We start from the raw sequence: 14,108 nt of genomic DNA, 5'->3' as shown, positions 1-14,108 counted from the left end.
CAAACAGGGACACCAGCCAATCTCATTCAAGCCTGAATACAGACAGCTAAGTCTGCACTGAGGCCACTGAGCTGGGTGGTGTTAAGACCTTGACCAACCAGATGTGTAAGCACAGGAATTTTGAAACTCCTATAAAACAATTATTGAGAATTTTTTGAGATTATTTGTAAATTTAGCAAATTAGCATAATTGACGAGAATTTCCAGTTAGAAGTACAGTTACTGAAGTAATTCCCCCTCTTGGTTTGGCCCCCTACTGAAGACTCCCCTTTGCTTCTAGCTTCACATTGTTTATATCTAAATACATGGGAAAGTGGAATGGCTCTGATTCACTGAAGAAGCAAGATTAGAACAGGATTCCAGGAATATGTGTGTCTAACACAATACTGGAATTAGCTGAAGAAACTATACAATAATAGTCTACAGAGCTACAAATATATGAAAAATATATAAAATGCAAAAATCTTTTGGCATCAATGGTATAATTGGATAATGAAAAAAAATTACTAGTGATGGTATAATTTGCTACCCTTTATTAAATACACGTCTGAAGTTATATAAGTGAATTTCAAAAGTGGGTTTGAGTCTTAGTGCCAGGTTAAAAGTATAAAATTGTCATCATTGTGTAAGAAATGACACAAACTCTCCAGAAGGTTGGTTTGCATGGAGTGTGCATCTTTACTTTGGATCCTCTTTTATACATTGTTCCAGTACAGATAGACCTGGCTGGTCAATTAATCACTACATTTCACCTGATTGGCTAATTAACAAGATGCCTTTCTTATAAACAATCTTTGAGAAAAACAAGAAAACAGAGAGTAGAAAACACCACCTGCAGGTTGTTTATTACAATAAGCTATCATTGTTTACCTTCAGCTCCCTAAAGTCTTTCAGGCTGATTCTGGGAAAACATATCTGGTTTTCTCACTCTCTGACCGGGCTGTCACATCCCCCTTTTTGTTTAAAGGAGGAGGCAGTGTTTGATATCCTCTGCAGGGTCCTTTGCAGAAAGGAGAACAAACAGAGATGCAGAGGTTCCTCTAGCAGTTGCTAAGTTATCAATCAGAACCTCAATTGGACACTGATTTAAAATGGTCGGAGAGGTCGGAGAGATCAGATCCTGTGATTCCCTCTTACAAGAAATACACTATTAATCCTAAAATCAGTTACTTATTCTAATGCAATCTCAATTCTAAGCCTAATATAGTAACAATTTATTTATTTGTTCAAAGAGCTGACAGTCTTAGCCTGTCAACAGTCCTTTTCAGATCAAAGAGAGGATGGAATGTTCACTCCCCACTCGTGGAGGGACCGTCTGATTGATGGTTGGCATCTTGATCATTGCTTGGAGTTGCCTGTTGGCCACATTCTGGTTTTGGTGTCACAAATCAGGGCGGACACACCTTGCAGGTACCCATGGTAGTCCAGCATCTGTGGAAACACATGCATACCCACAGCCCCAGGTGATAAGCTCCCACGGCCCTCCCACTTATTAGTGGTCAGGTCCAGACTTTTGCTCGAGGCAGAAGACTTGTGGCAGTCCTGTGGATCCACCATTCTCATTCCCACGAGTCTCCTGGCCAGTCCTGGGGACACATGACTGAAAAGGTACAAGTTGAGCAATCCGACTCCCTTCTGGAATAGTGACAGGGAGGTGTGTGTGGAAACCATGGTACAAATCTGACCTGAAAAGCCAGAGTCATTGACACCTGGGTGAACAAAGATTCCTTGGTGGGTGACACTGGATTTTCCCACAAGCAGCACGCTGAGTCCTTGTCCTAAAGGTCCAAACACATCCAAAGGAACCTTATGTTCATGACAGGATTCTAAGATGACTGTGTTAGTGGTACATACATCCACGCCGGTGGAGCTGTGAGTGATGCCTCTGAGCTGGCTGGGGAGGCCTGAGCTGGCGCTGTGCCCCGAGGAATCATTTGTGTCAGGGCATAATTCCCCTATGCGCTCATTGTCCCGTTCCTGGGCCTGCCAAAGGCTGGCCATTGGCATGAAATTTGGCCTTGCATTGGTTTGAAAAATGACCTGCCCTTAGGCATCTACCACATAAGAAGGAGGCACCCGTCCCCGTAGGTTGGGGTGTTCCTTGCTTTCTCTTGCCCTTATTTTTGCTCCTCTTGTGTTGTCCACCCCCTAAGGGCATCTGGCCTGGCTCCAAGGCAGCCGTCAGAGCAGGCACTGTGTGGTGTACAGAACCTGCCCTGGCACACGCACAGACCATGTCTACTAGCGACGGGTCGCCTGGAAGAGTATTTATGATCTTCCGGCACTCAGTGTTGGCGTTGAACCGGGCAAAGGACTTGCACAAAATATCCCTTGCGGCATCGTCTTCAACCTGCTTCTCAAGGGCATCAGCAAGCTTCTCGACAAATGGCAGAAAAGGTTCATCTGCTCCTTGAGTTATTGTCATAAATCGTGGCCCGGGGCAGGCCAATTCAATAGTTCTTAACAATGCCTTAAATCCTACACTTTGACTCTGCTCAAGAACAGCATAGTCCCAGGTAGCCTGAAAATCAGGATTGGAAAAGGCCTGTTCTCCGAGGAGCATGTCCACCCCCACGTGATACCTAGGATCTCCCTGAGGCAAAAGCCTGTTGCCTTCTGCAGCCCTTTCAGCGGCCTTCCTCCACTTGTTCAAAAAAATATCAAACAGGAAAGGCTGGAACAGTACCCGAGCTATATATCTAATATCAGATGGAGCAAGCAGGTCTGCCTTTAGCTCTCTGAGAGCCCGCGTAATTTGTACGGAGCCAAGGCCATATTCTGCAACCTTATCTATCAAATCTATAACCACCTCCCAGGCAATCACATCATGCCTGACAGCGTGTCCTAAATTTGAGACAGCTTTGTAGGAAAAGGAGGGGGAAGCCCGCGCGGGGTGTGATGTCAGCTGGGACAAACCCCTGACGGCAGGTGCTGACGATGGCTGTGGCTGGGACATCTCCGCAGGGTCCATGGCTGATGACAAGGGAGCTGGCGGAGCGACCTGCGTGGTTGTGACGACCGCTGATGGCGGAGATGGCTCCGCCTTCACCCGCGATGTCTGCGAGGGATCTTGAGTTGGGAGCTGCAGCTCCTGCTGGCCGTGAGAGAGTCGGTCCCCGGCGTGCAGGGGAGGAGAAGGCGAGGCTGGCCAGCAGGGCCAAGCGGATTTTGGGGCAGTGCAAAGCTGTCCCTCTGCTCCCTGACAATAAAAGACAGGCATCACCGGCGAGAAAACTTATCTAGTTTTGTCACTCTCTGACCAGGATGTCACATCCACAGAAAATGCAATGGCACGGTGAATTCTAAAGTCTTTGGTGCACACAACAGTTTGGATTTATCTTCAAAAGATAAAATAAGGGTTTTGGTGTAGGGATTAGGGTTCCTTCTGTAGGAACTCACAGAAATTTTATTTGTTATAAGGGCTATTCCAAATCTTGTAATTGCCTGGGTGAATTGTGAATTTTGCAGCTGTGGTTTTGTGGGGTTGAAGTTCCCCCTTGTCCTTTTTGCGTTGTTTTATGGACCTGCCAGAATTGGCAGGTCTGAGTCCTGAAGCCAATTCTGCAGATCTTGCCTCGTGGGATTCAGTCCCCTCTGTGCTGTTTAAGTCTCAACTGTGGGTAAAAGAGAAAAAAAAAGGAATTGCATGTTTGAGTGCTGCAGGGTATACTGTGAGTTTGTTTCTTAGGAGTATATGTGTCTGCATGTGAACAGGAATAGGTTGTGTGTGTTTAGTCTCACCAGTATATGCAAATTGGAACAGGAACGCCTGTTATATAAAAGATCTTTAGTTGAAAAATTGTTTGTCTTAGGTTGCCATGCAAGATGTAACCAAAAGTATGTATGCTATTACCATCTGTTAAAACCAGGTGGGGCAGTGTTCTTTATCTCTTCCAGGATTCATCCCTGATAACTCCCTCAGGGGAGATAATCTTCTGCTAATGAGCCATTGAGCCTCACTGCATGGCTGATAAAATTCAATCATCCCATTGTGAGATGCTCCACCCAGGGGGAGGAGCCAAGCATTCCAAACTGGATATAATGTGAGCGGGGGAACACCACAGCAGCCTTTTCCACTGGATTCCCAGAGGAACACCAGGCCCATCTACACCACCGCTGGACCTCCAGAGTAAAACTCCACCCTTCCACAGGATCCCTGCTCCAACAGAACCACATCTGTCACTGCCGGAGGACTGCTGCCACCACCCTGACCCACAGGGTGTCAGGCTGCGTTCTGACTCTGTCAGTGCTTTTTGTGCTGCTGCATTTTATTTTAATTTTCCTAGTGAAGACCTATTATTCCCATTCTCATATCTTTTCCTGAGAGCATGGCGGTGCTGCTGGAGACCTCAGTGGGTGACCTGGTCATCGACCTGTACACGGAGGAGCGGCCCCGCGCATGTCTGAATTTCCTGAAGCTCTGCAAGGTCAAGTACTACAACTATTGTCTTATTTATAATGTTCAGCGGGATTTTATGATACAAACTGGTGACCCCACGGGAACTGGCCGTGGAGGGGAATCCATATTTTGTCAACTGTATGGTGATCAAGCCAGATTTTTTGAGGCAGAAAAGGTGCCCAGAATCAGGCACAAGAAGAAGGGAACTGTGTCAATGGTGAGCAATGGAAGTGATCAGCATGGATCACAGTTCCTCATTACCACAGGGGAAAACCTGGATTACCTTGATGGTGTACATACAGTATTTGGAGAAGTGACAGAAGGCATGGATGTATTGAATACAATTAATGAAACCTTTGTGGATAAGGATTTTATCCCATATCAGGATATCAGGATAAATCATACAGTAATTTTAGATGATCCCTTTGATGATCCACCTGGTTTGTGTGTTCCTGATCGCTCACCAGAACCTACAAATGAACAGCTTGACAGTGGCAGAATAGGAGCAGATGAAGAAATTGATGACATGAAAGGACGGTCTGCACATGAAATAGAAGAAGTTCTGGCTGAAAAAGAAGCAAAAACTCGTGCTATTCTTCTGGAAATGGTGGGAGACTTACCAGATGCAGACATCAAGCCACCAGAAAATGTGCTGTTTGTTTGTAAACTGAATCCTGTGACCACAGGTGAAGACCTGGAGATAATATTTTCACGATTTGGTCCCATTAAAAGTTGTGAAGTGATCCGAGACTGGAAGACTGGTGAATCTCTTTGTTATGCTTTCATTGAGTTTGAAAAGGAGGAAGACTGTGAGAAAGCCTACTTCAAAATGGAAAATGTGCTGATTGATGACAGACGGATACATGTGGATTTCAGCCAGTCTGTTGCAAAGGTTAAATGGAAGGGAAAAGGTGGGCAGTATACCAAGGAAGATTTCAAGGACTATGAGAAGGAACGTGACAAACCTTCGAAATTTGCTCTGAAAGAAAAAGTAAAACCAAAGCGAGATGCCAAGTATGACCTTGTGCTGGATGAGGATGTAGAAGAGTCTCACACAAGTCAGTCACACTTGGCTAAAAAACAGAAGAAGAAAAAGCACCACCACTCTGAAGAAGATGACAAGAGGACCAAAAAATTGAAGGAGTCTGACCAAAAGCATGAAGAACGCTGTAGGGAGAGGACCAAGGGTGAGAAAAGAGACAGGCATTGGAGTCACAGCCGTTATAAGGAGAGAGATTACTCTTACAGTAGACAAAAGGACAAGCACAGATGAAGGAAAAAACAGAGGGGAACTAGTATAATAAATTTAACTTTTCTTTTAAAAAACACAAAAAAAAACAAAAAAAAAACCCCCAAAAAACCCCAAAACAAAACCAAAAAGTGTATAAAAATGTCTCATTTCTCTCAATAAACATCTCAGTATCACTGCGGGTCTGAGTCCATTCCTTGGTCATAACATACATACACACACTAGTAAAGAACTGTTATTCCTTTTCTCATATCTTTGCCTGAAAACCCCTTAATTTCAAAATTATAATTCGGAGGGAAGGAGGTGTACTGGTTTTGGTTTGGTAATTCAATTTGACAGCCCCTCGGCAGGATGACTCGGCAGCTTGTGGCAGGAGCTGCTCTCAGGGCCTGGTGGTCGAGCAAGGCCTGGCCCAGTGGCAGAGCCAGGCCTGGCTGGGCCAGCACTGCAGCACAGCAAAGTGGAGCCTAGCCCTGGCAGGCCGTGCAGCTAAGTGGGGCCTGGCTGGGCCAGTGCTGCAGCAGAGTAAGGCTCAGCCCAGCCCTGGCAGGCCGTGCAGCTAAGCGGGGCCTGGCTGGGCCAGCACTGCAGCAGAGCAAAGCGGAGCCTAGCCCTGGCAGGCCGTGCAGCTAAGTGGGGCCTGGCTGGGCCAGTGCTGCAGCAGAGTAAGGCTCAGCCCAGCCCTGGCAGGCCGTGCAGCTAAGCGGGGCCTGGCTGGGCCAGCACTGCAGCAGAGCAAAGCGGAGCCTAGCCCTGGCAGGCCGTGCAGCTAAGCGGGGCCTGGCTGGGCCAGCACTGCAGCAGAGCCAGGCCCAGCCCTGGCAGGCCATGCAGCAAAGTGGGGCCTGGCTGGGCCAGCACTGCAGCAGAGCAAAGCAGGGCCTAGCCCTGGCAGGCCGTGCAGCTAAGCGGGGGCTGGCTGGGCCAGCGCTGCAGCACAGCAAGGCCCAGCCCTGGCAGGCCGGGCAGCTAAGCGGGGCCTGGCTGGGCCAGTTCTGTAGCAGAATAAGGCCCAGCCTAGCCCTGGCAGGCCGTGCAGCTAAGCCAGGCCTGACTGGGCCAGCATCCAGTCAGTGGTTCAAAGGCCGGAAGCAAGAGAGTTTTTCCTGGGCTTTGTTTGCTTTTAAGTGTGATTTTCACAGAGGCATGGTGGGCTTTTTAAGTGGTTCTGTCAGGTCCAAAGGAAACTGCCAAGGTCCTTACAGGGAATCACTTCCACACCTCATGGATTTTAACTAGAAACCAAACTCTGTTAAATCACAAGTGGGTCATATTTTCCATTCCAAGGGAGCCTCCTGCCTTCCCAAGCAGTCAGCTGTTTGCAGACTCTGGGATAACAGTACAATATTTCAGAGCTTACTAATTACCCAATTTCACATGTGTTATCAATTATGTCTATTATCTGAAATATTCCTAATTGTTGTATTCCTGATTGCTGTAAGTTTCTAGTTTCATTGAATAGATTGTTTTTGTTTTTTTTTTTTATAGTTGCCTGCATGTTCATAGCAAGAATCATGCATGCTGTTTCTAAAACAAAAAAAAGGGGAATTACCTCCTGAAAAAGTCTGAATAATGCAATATTCATACAGAATTTTTTTATAAAATGTTTTTAGGTAAGAATCCTCAATTGAATGCACAATGACAAAGCCTAATTGATTTACTAACTTAAAGAGAAGCTATGCATGTGTTTTTATCATCAACAGGTTCAAAGTAATCACCGCATTTAATCAGCCATCAATTGCCTCTGAGAAAATGAGCCCCAGTGAGAAGAGAAATGACCTAATCACCATGCAGCCTTTGTGGTCAGAGCAAGAACAAAAGCTCTCAAAAAAGACATTCAGTGATGTCAAGGTCAACATTTCCAGCTAATGAACTTGATCACAACTTGATTCCTGAGTCTCAGCTATTTAGACTTAAAAACAACAATTATTTCCATTTCTCTAAGAGATATTGGACATTGTCTTTTGTCTTCCCATGCTGCAGGACCCTGAACAGTGACATGATTGGATTTAATAAATTTTGTGGATTGTAACTGGTCTTTTTTGTATCTTATCCCATATCTAATAGATAGCCAGTAATAGCCTTAATAAGATGCAAGCTGTTTGAACACCAGAACAAAAAGATGTCACAGAGAGGTAGAGAAATTATAAAAGAAAGGCCTCATAAAATCAGGCCTTGCTTTGCTAAATTAATAGCTGGCCTGTCACTTCTTCTAAGTGCAGCTAAGTAGTTTGCAAGTTTCCATGCAAAAACATCTTGAGAATGAGTGTTTGTTAAACAACAATCTATTCCTAGGGTGAAAAACAAGTGGTTGTCAGAAACTGGAAAGATTGATGTCCAGGCTGATGGCCTTATGAAAATTTAAATGTTGTATCTGATTCTCAATATGTATGCAATAGAGTTTGTCAATAGATTGTGCTGTTCTGAAAGAGGTAAATAAAAAGGAATTGTTTTGTTTGCTGAAAACATTATGGCATACTTTATGCCAACAAACGTCACCATTTTATATTGTTCATGTTTATAGTCACACCAACTTTCCTGGGTTCATTGCAGAAGGAAATGACTGTGCAGATAGAGTAACAGCCCTGGCGTGCGCTGCCTTGGTACCAGATACACTACACCAGGCAATGCAGTTGCATACATTTTTCCATCAAGGGGCTTGTGCCCTACAACATAAATTCCAGTTACATCTGCAGCAGGATGTGATATCGTTGCCTCATGCTCTGATTGTCAGCAACATGTCACCATGACTCAGGATGGATCAAACCCCAGAGCTCTTCAGCTCTACAGCTATGGCAATCTGACATTACTCATGTCACCTTAAATATGTACATGTTTCTGTGGACACCTACTCTAAGGCCTGTTGGGCCTCTGTGGTGTGTACACGCAGATATAGAAGGAAGAAATTTTTTTAGATTGAGGGTGGTGAAACCCTGGAACAGGTTACCCAGAGAGGCTGTAGATGGTCAATCTGTCCTGCTTCCAGCCAGGACGGGTAATTTTTGCTGTAGCATGATGGGTCCAGGACCCATAGGTTATTCTCTCCCACCTTACATCATTGGCAGGGGCAGGGGGAAGGAGGACAAGGGGTCACTTCTGGTCAAATAAGCATAGCAGAGAGGGTGTGGTGGCTTTGGTTCCAAGCCAAAAGGAGCAGTTTCAAAGAGCAGCCCCCAGGCCAGAATGAACAGGGGATGGGCAAGAGGTTGGTAGGAAACACATCCAGGACAGCTGACCCTAACTGACCAAAGGGATATTCCCAGAGTCACAGAATGGCTGAGGTTGGAAGGGACCTCCAGAGGTCTGTAAGGATTTAAAGAGCAGTTGCCTGTCCCAAACACTGCCAAGATCACAGTGGAAGGAGCTTGCCATATGTTGCCATGATATTATGAAAAATCCTTTGCTGGGATTTTTCCTCTCCTGAGAAGCTGAGGAGCCTCAGGAGAGAAATGTAAACAATTGCTATCTGCTGCTGTGGAATGCAACAGGTGCAGCTGGGATTGGTCCATGTGGATTGTTTTCCATTGATGACCAACCACAGCCACCTGTGCCAAGGCTGTGAGCAGTCACAGGATTTTTGTTATTCTATTCTGTTCTATTCTTGTTGTAGCCTTCTGATCTCTCTGTTCTTTTAGTATAGTTTTAATGTAGTATTTTAATATAATATTTAACATAATAAATCAGCCTTCTGAAATGGAGTCAAGCCTCGTGTCACCACACACGGAGAGTTCGCCGCAACAGCCATAAGATGAACCACAGTGGGAACTTGAGATAAGCACAGACAAGAGAAATTTGTGCCTGAAAGGTGCTCATTCCAGGCCTGGCAGAGGTGAGATCTGGTTAGCACAGGCAAACAAGACTGAATATATATTCCAAATGAAATTTGGAAATCATGCAATAAACATAGCATATTAACAAAGCAATTTTGATTCCCCTCTGTGGCTTTAAAAAGGCCATCATGATGAGCAAATAGCTCCCCTTTTGTGGAAATAGATACAGGGTAAAGTACAACATCCACGTGAATACATTGGGCATCATGAGGGTCAGGGAATTTCTGTACCCCAATACACAAATACTTTAGAAAAAAAATCTAATTCCAGCTTCTCTCTCTTGCCCCACACTGGGTGCCAAAAGACATGCTGGTTTCTAAGTAAACTGGTGGGAGAATAAGCCCCACTCAATCACATTAAGAGAGATTTCAGGCTGGAGTTCCCTGTGTCAGAGACCGGAGAAGGTGATCTCTTTGGAGACACCTTGGGAGCTTGGAATGTGTGCTAGGGGCTGGGTCAGACCTTGCTCTGGTGAGGTGGTGCCCTGTCCCCATACACACCAGCTCCACAGACAGGCTGAGAGAATTGGGGGTGCTCTGGGGAGACCTTGCAGCCTTCAAGTGCATTAAGGGAACCGACAAGAAGGCTGGAGAGGGATTTTTTGTCAGGGCATGTACTGACAGGACAAGGGTAAATTACCTTAAGCAGAAATTCTGCAACAGGGAGCTGGAACTAGATGATCTTAAAGGTCCCTTCCAACCCTAATCATTCTATGATTGTATAAAAAAATATGTAAATATAAAGTGTATCTAGGCATAAATAAAATATATGTACAATATATAGCTGTGCCCAGGGGCACTGACCAACCACAGAAGGGAACAGAGGGCACACAGATGCAATGCATGAACACAAGGGGTATAAAAGGCTGGGCTAAAGAACAAGAAGGACAGATGCTTGAAGCCTTCTGAAGTGATATGATGTTACTCTGTGTGGGTTGAAGCTTTCTGATATTGTGTGGCGATGCTCTGTGTGTCGTGGCTGTCTCAACTGTGACATATACACACACATATATGCCCACTGTCTTGTTGCCCTGTAAACAGTGGTCCAAAATGGGACCTTTTGAGCCCTTCTGGACTGCAGGGGCTGTGACCAGCCACCTCCCTCTGAGTGGGGCCTCTCAGTGAGTGAACTCAAATTTACCGCACTCAGAGAATCCCTGAACAAAAATGAATCCTTGTCCGAGACCCCCACTCCTCGAGGCTCGACCCTAGGCTTGTGGAGAAGATGCAAAGGCATCTGAAGTGAGTATTTCACTGCCTTTGAGGGGAATTTTTCACAGGTACCTTGTACACACTCTTTATGTCTGTGTGCATGCAAGTGTGCTTATGCTATGTGAGAGAAATGCTTGTCACAGCTACAGCTGCTCTGAAACTGCACAGGTAAATTTGGCCATAACAGAAACCAAATTTGGCTAGCCTAGTTTCTAAAGAAGTCCCCAGCTGAGACAAGGATAGGTTCTCCTATTGGAAAATATATAAATTTAAAATTTTTTATATAACTTCAACAAGGGTTGTTCACCTTTGCCCCAGCGGAAGAGAACTGAAGCTTCTTTCCAGGGCACTGTTTACCTATGTGAGACCTGATGAATTCAGCATGTCAACAGACTGGGAATAGCCCTGAAGAGATAAAGGCCATCAACAGAACATCAGCAGCCATTTGGGAACATCTACCCCAGACTCTGCCTCTGGCACAGTTGGAGTCACCTCCTGAAAAGCCTGACAAGAAAATCAAGGAATAAAAATCTGATTAACATCAAGAAGCAAAGAAATCCAGATCCAATAAGACACCAAATATAAGAACTTTGCAACCTGGGACCAATGAATGTTGACCCGATTAATTTCTATGAGTTTTGACTGTATAAAACAACTGAAAAATCTTGTAAAAGCGGTGTGTGATGGATTGATTCTCTCTGCACACCTGGGCTATGTGTGTGGATGAGATGCTTTCTGTGGTACATCCTGGCCAGAACAACATCCTGGCCAGATAATAAAATAATGCCTCGACTCTCTAACTTTAAAAATGTTGTTGGAGGGTGCCTAAGGTTGCCATGCAAGATGTAACCACATGTATACTATTACCATCTGTTAAAACCAGGTAGAGCAGTTTGTCTCTTCCAGGACTCATCCCTCCAGAGGGATATCTTCTCTTAATAGGCCATTGAGTGTCCCAGCATGGCTGATAAAATTCCATCATCCCATTGTGAGATGCTCCGCCCAGGGGGAGGAGCCAAGCATTCCAAACTGGATATAAGGTGAGCTGGGGAGCACCACAGCAGCCTTTTCCACTGGATTCCCAGAGGAAGACAAGGCCATCTCCAGCACCCCTGGATCCCCAGAGTAAAACTCCACCCTGCTCCAGCAGAACACAGCTGGCGGTGCAGGAGGGCTGAGCCACCACTGAGTGGGACTGCTGCCACCACCCTGACCCACAGGGTGAAAGGCTGCATTCTGACTCTGTCAGTTTTTTTGTAGTACTTAATTTTATTTTAATTTCCCCATTAAATTGTAGTTCTGATTTGGGATCTCTCGCTGGTTTGCTTTCAAACCAGCGCAGAGGGTTTTTTTTCCCCCCCCCCCACAGTTGTGGTTCCAACATTCTTAAGGACTTTAATATTTTGAAGTAAGATAGGGCTGTAAGTAAATTACTATTTAGTCATTGGCCGCTGCCATTTCCAGAGGGGGCAGGACCTGGACAGGCACAGGGTTGGGAGCGGGATTGGAGCAGGACTGGTGCCATGGGGAAGCCAGATTTCCTCAGCCCCAAGGCCATCTCCAACCGCATCAAGTCCAAGGGGCTGCAGAAGCTGCGCTGGTACTGCCAGATGTGCCAGAAGCAGTGCCGCGACGAGAACGGCTTCAAGTGTCACTGCATGTCCGAGTCCCACCAGAGGCAGCTGCTGCTGGCTTCTGAAAACCCTCAGCAATTCTTGGATTACTTCTCTGAGGAATTCCGGAAGGATTTCCTGGAATTGCTCAGGAGGCGATTTGGGACGAAGAGAGTGCACAATAATATTGTGTACAACGAGTACATCAGCCATCGGGAGCACATCCACATGAATGCCACCCAGTGGGAGACCCTGACTGATTTTACCAAGTGGCTGGGGAGAGAAGGTCTTTGCAGGGTTTGTGAGACTCCTAAAGGCTGGTACATCCAGTACATCGACAGGGACCCCGAGACCATTCGCAGGCAGCAAGAACAAGAGAGGAAGAGGAAACAGGACCTCGATGATGAAGAAAAAACTGCCAAATTCATTGAACAACAAGTTAGAAGAGGTTTGGAGAGGAAAGAACTGGAAATGCCGGTCTACACTGAATTGAACAGAGAAAATGAAGAAGAAAAAGTTACATTTAAATTAAACAAAGGAGCAAGTACTTCAGTTGCAGCATCTTCTAAAACAAGTGTCCTTGCACTGAAGATGGTGGAGGGTGCAGTTAAAAGAAAAGGAGCAGCTCATCGCTCTGGTCAGCCCAAGAAGAAAATAAAGAAATCTGCACTTGATGAGATCATGGAGCTTGAAGAGGAGAAGAAAAGAATATCTCGAAGAGACTACTGGTTGCAGCCTGAAATCATTGTGAGAATTATAACAAGAAAGCTTGCAGAGAAGTACCACAAGAAGAAGGCAGTTGTTAAGGAAGTGATTGACAAATACACGGCAATTGTGAAGGTGATTGACTCTGGGGACAAACTGAAGCTTGACCAGACACATCTAGAAACTGTAATACCAGCACCAGGCAAGAAAGTACTGGTATTAAATGGTGGGTACAGGGGAAATGAAGGCATTCTGGAGTCCATCAATGAGAAAAGGTTTTCAGTGACAATAACCATCAACTCGGGACCTTTCAAAGGGCGCAGAGTCGAAGATATCCAGTATGAAGATGTTTCCAAACTCGCCTGAGGTGCTAAATCCTGCAGCAGAGAAGATCTGAGTTCTCAAAACCTTCTTCCTCACATCCTTGAGGCAGACACAAGACTCTGTAGTATAGTAAACCCTAAATTAGTCCTTTGCTAAATTGTTATATTTAAGTTGTAAGTTACGCTAAATGCTGTTAAGTTTAAACTGATGTTAAGTTTAAATGCTGTAAAGTGCTATTGAACCTAGACACATCTAGAAACTGTAATACCAGCACCAGGCAAGAAAGTACTGGTATTAAATGGTGGGTACAGGGGAAATGAAGGCATTCTGGAGTCCATCAATGAGAAAAGGTTTTCAGTGACAATAACCATCAACTCGGGACCTTTCAAAGGGCGCAGAGTCGAAGATATCCAGTATGAAGATGTTTCCAAACTCGCCTGAGGTGCTAAATCCTGCAGCAGAGAAGATCTGAGTTCTCAAAACCTTCTTCCTCACATCCTTGAGGCAGACACAAGACTCTGTAGTATAGTAAACCCTAAATTAGTCCTTTGCTAAATTGTTATATTTAAGTTGTAAGTTACGCTAAATGCTGTTAAGTTTAAACTGATGTTAAGTTTAAATGCTGTAAAGTGCTATTGAACCTTTAGGTCACACTCCTTTTTATCCTTACCCCTTTATCACTTGTCACACCCTCCTGCCATGTAAATAGTTTTCAGTTTATTTTGGTTTGGATTGACTGACTGCATTTTTGTTTCTTGCTTTTCCTTGGTGTGCCTTC

General features: G+C 45.2%; 2 protein-coding genes across 2 annotated transcripts; both read left to right on the top strand.

The window, feature by feature from the left end:
• The first annotated feature begins 4,327 nt into the window (after positions 1 to 4,327).
• On the top strand, positions 4,328 to 5,671 carry LOC121362726 (peptidyl-prolyl cis-trans isomerase-like 4). Its single transcript, XM_041484494.1, has one exon. The coding sequence runs from the start codon at positions 4,328 to 4,330 to the stop codon at positions 5,669 to 5,671; it is 1,344 nt and encodes a 447-aa protein (XP_041340428.1).
• A 6,540-nt stretch (positions 5,672 to 12,211) lies between these two features.
• Positions 12,212 to 13,393, top strand: LOC121362738 (DNA/RNA-binding protein KIN17-like). Its single transcript, XM_041484508.1, has one exon. It carries the CDS (start codon positions 12,212 to 12,214, stop codon positions 13,370 to 13,372), a length of 1,161 nt encoding a protein of 386 aa, XP_041340442.1. The 3' UTR covers positions 13,373 to 13,393.
• The last annotated feature ends 715 nt before the right edge of the window (positions 13,394 to 14,108 follow it).

Source organism: Pyrgilauda ruficollis, unplaced genomic scaffold, assembly GCF_017590135.1.
Source record: "Pyrgilauda ruficollis isolate IOZ18807 unplaced genomic scaffold, ASM1759013v1 scaffold66, whole genome shotgun sequence".
NCBI classification, from domain to species: Eukaryota; Metazoa; Chordata; class Aves; order Passeriformes; family Passeridae; genus Pyrgilauda; species Pyrgilauda ruficollis.
Note: the sequence above shows the minus strand (reverse complement) of the source record. Positions and strands in the feature narration are given on the sequence as shown.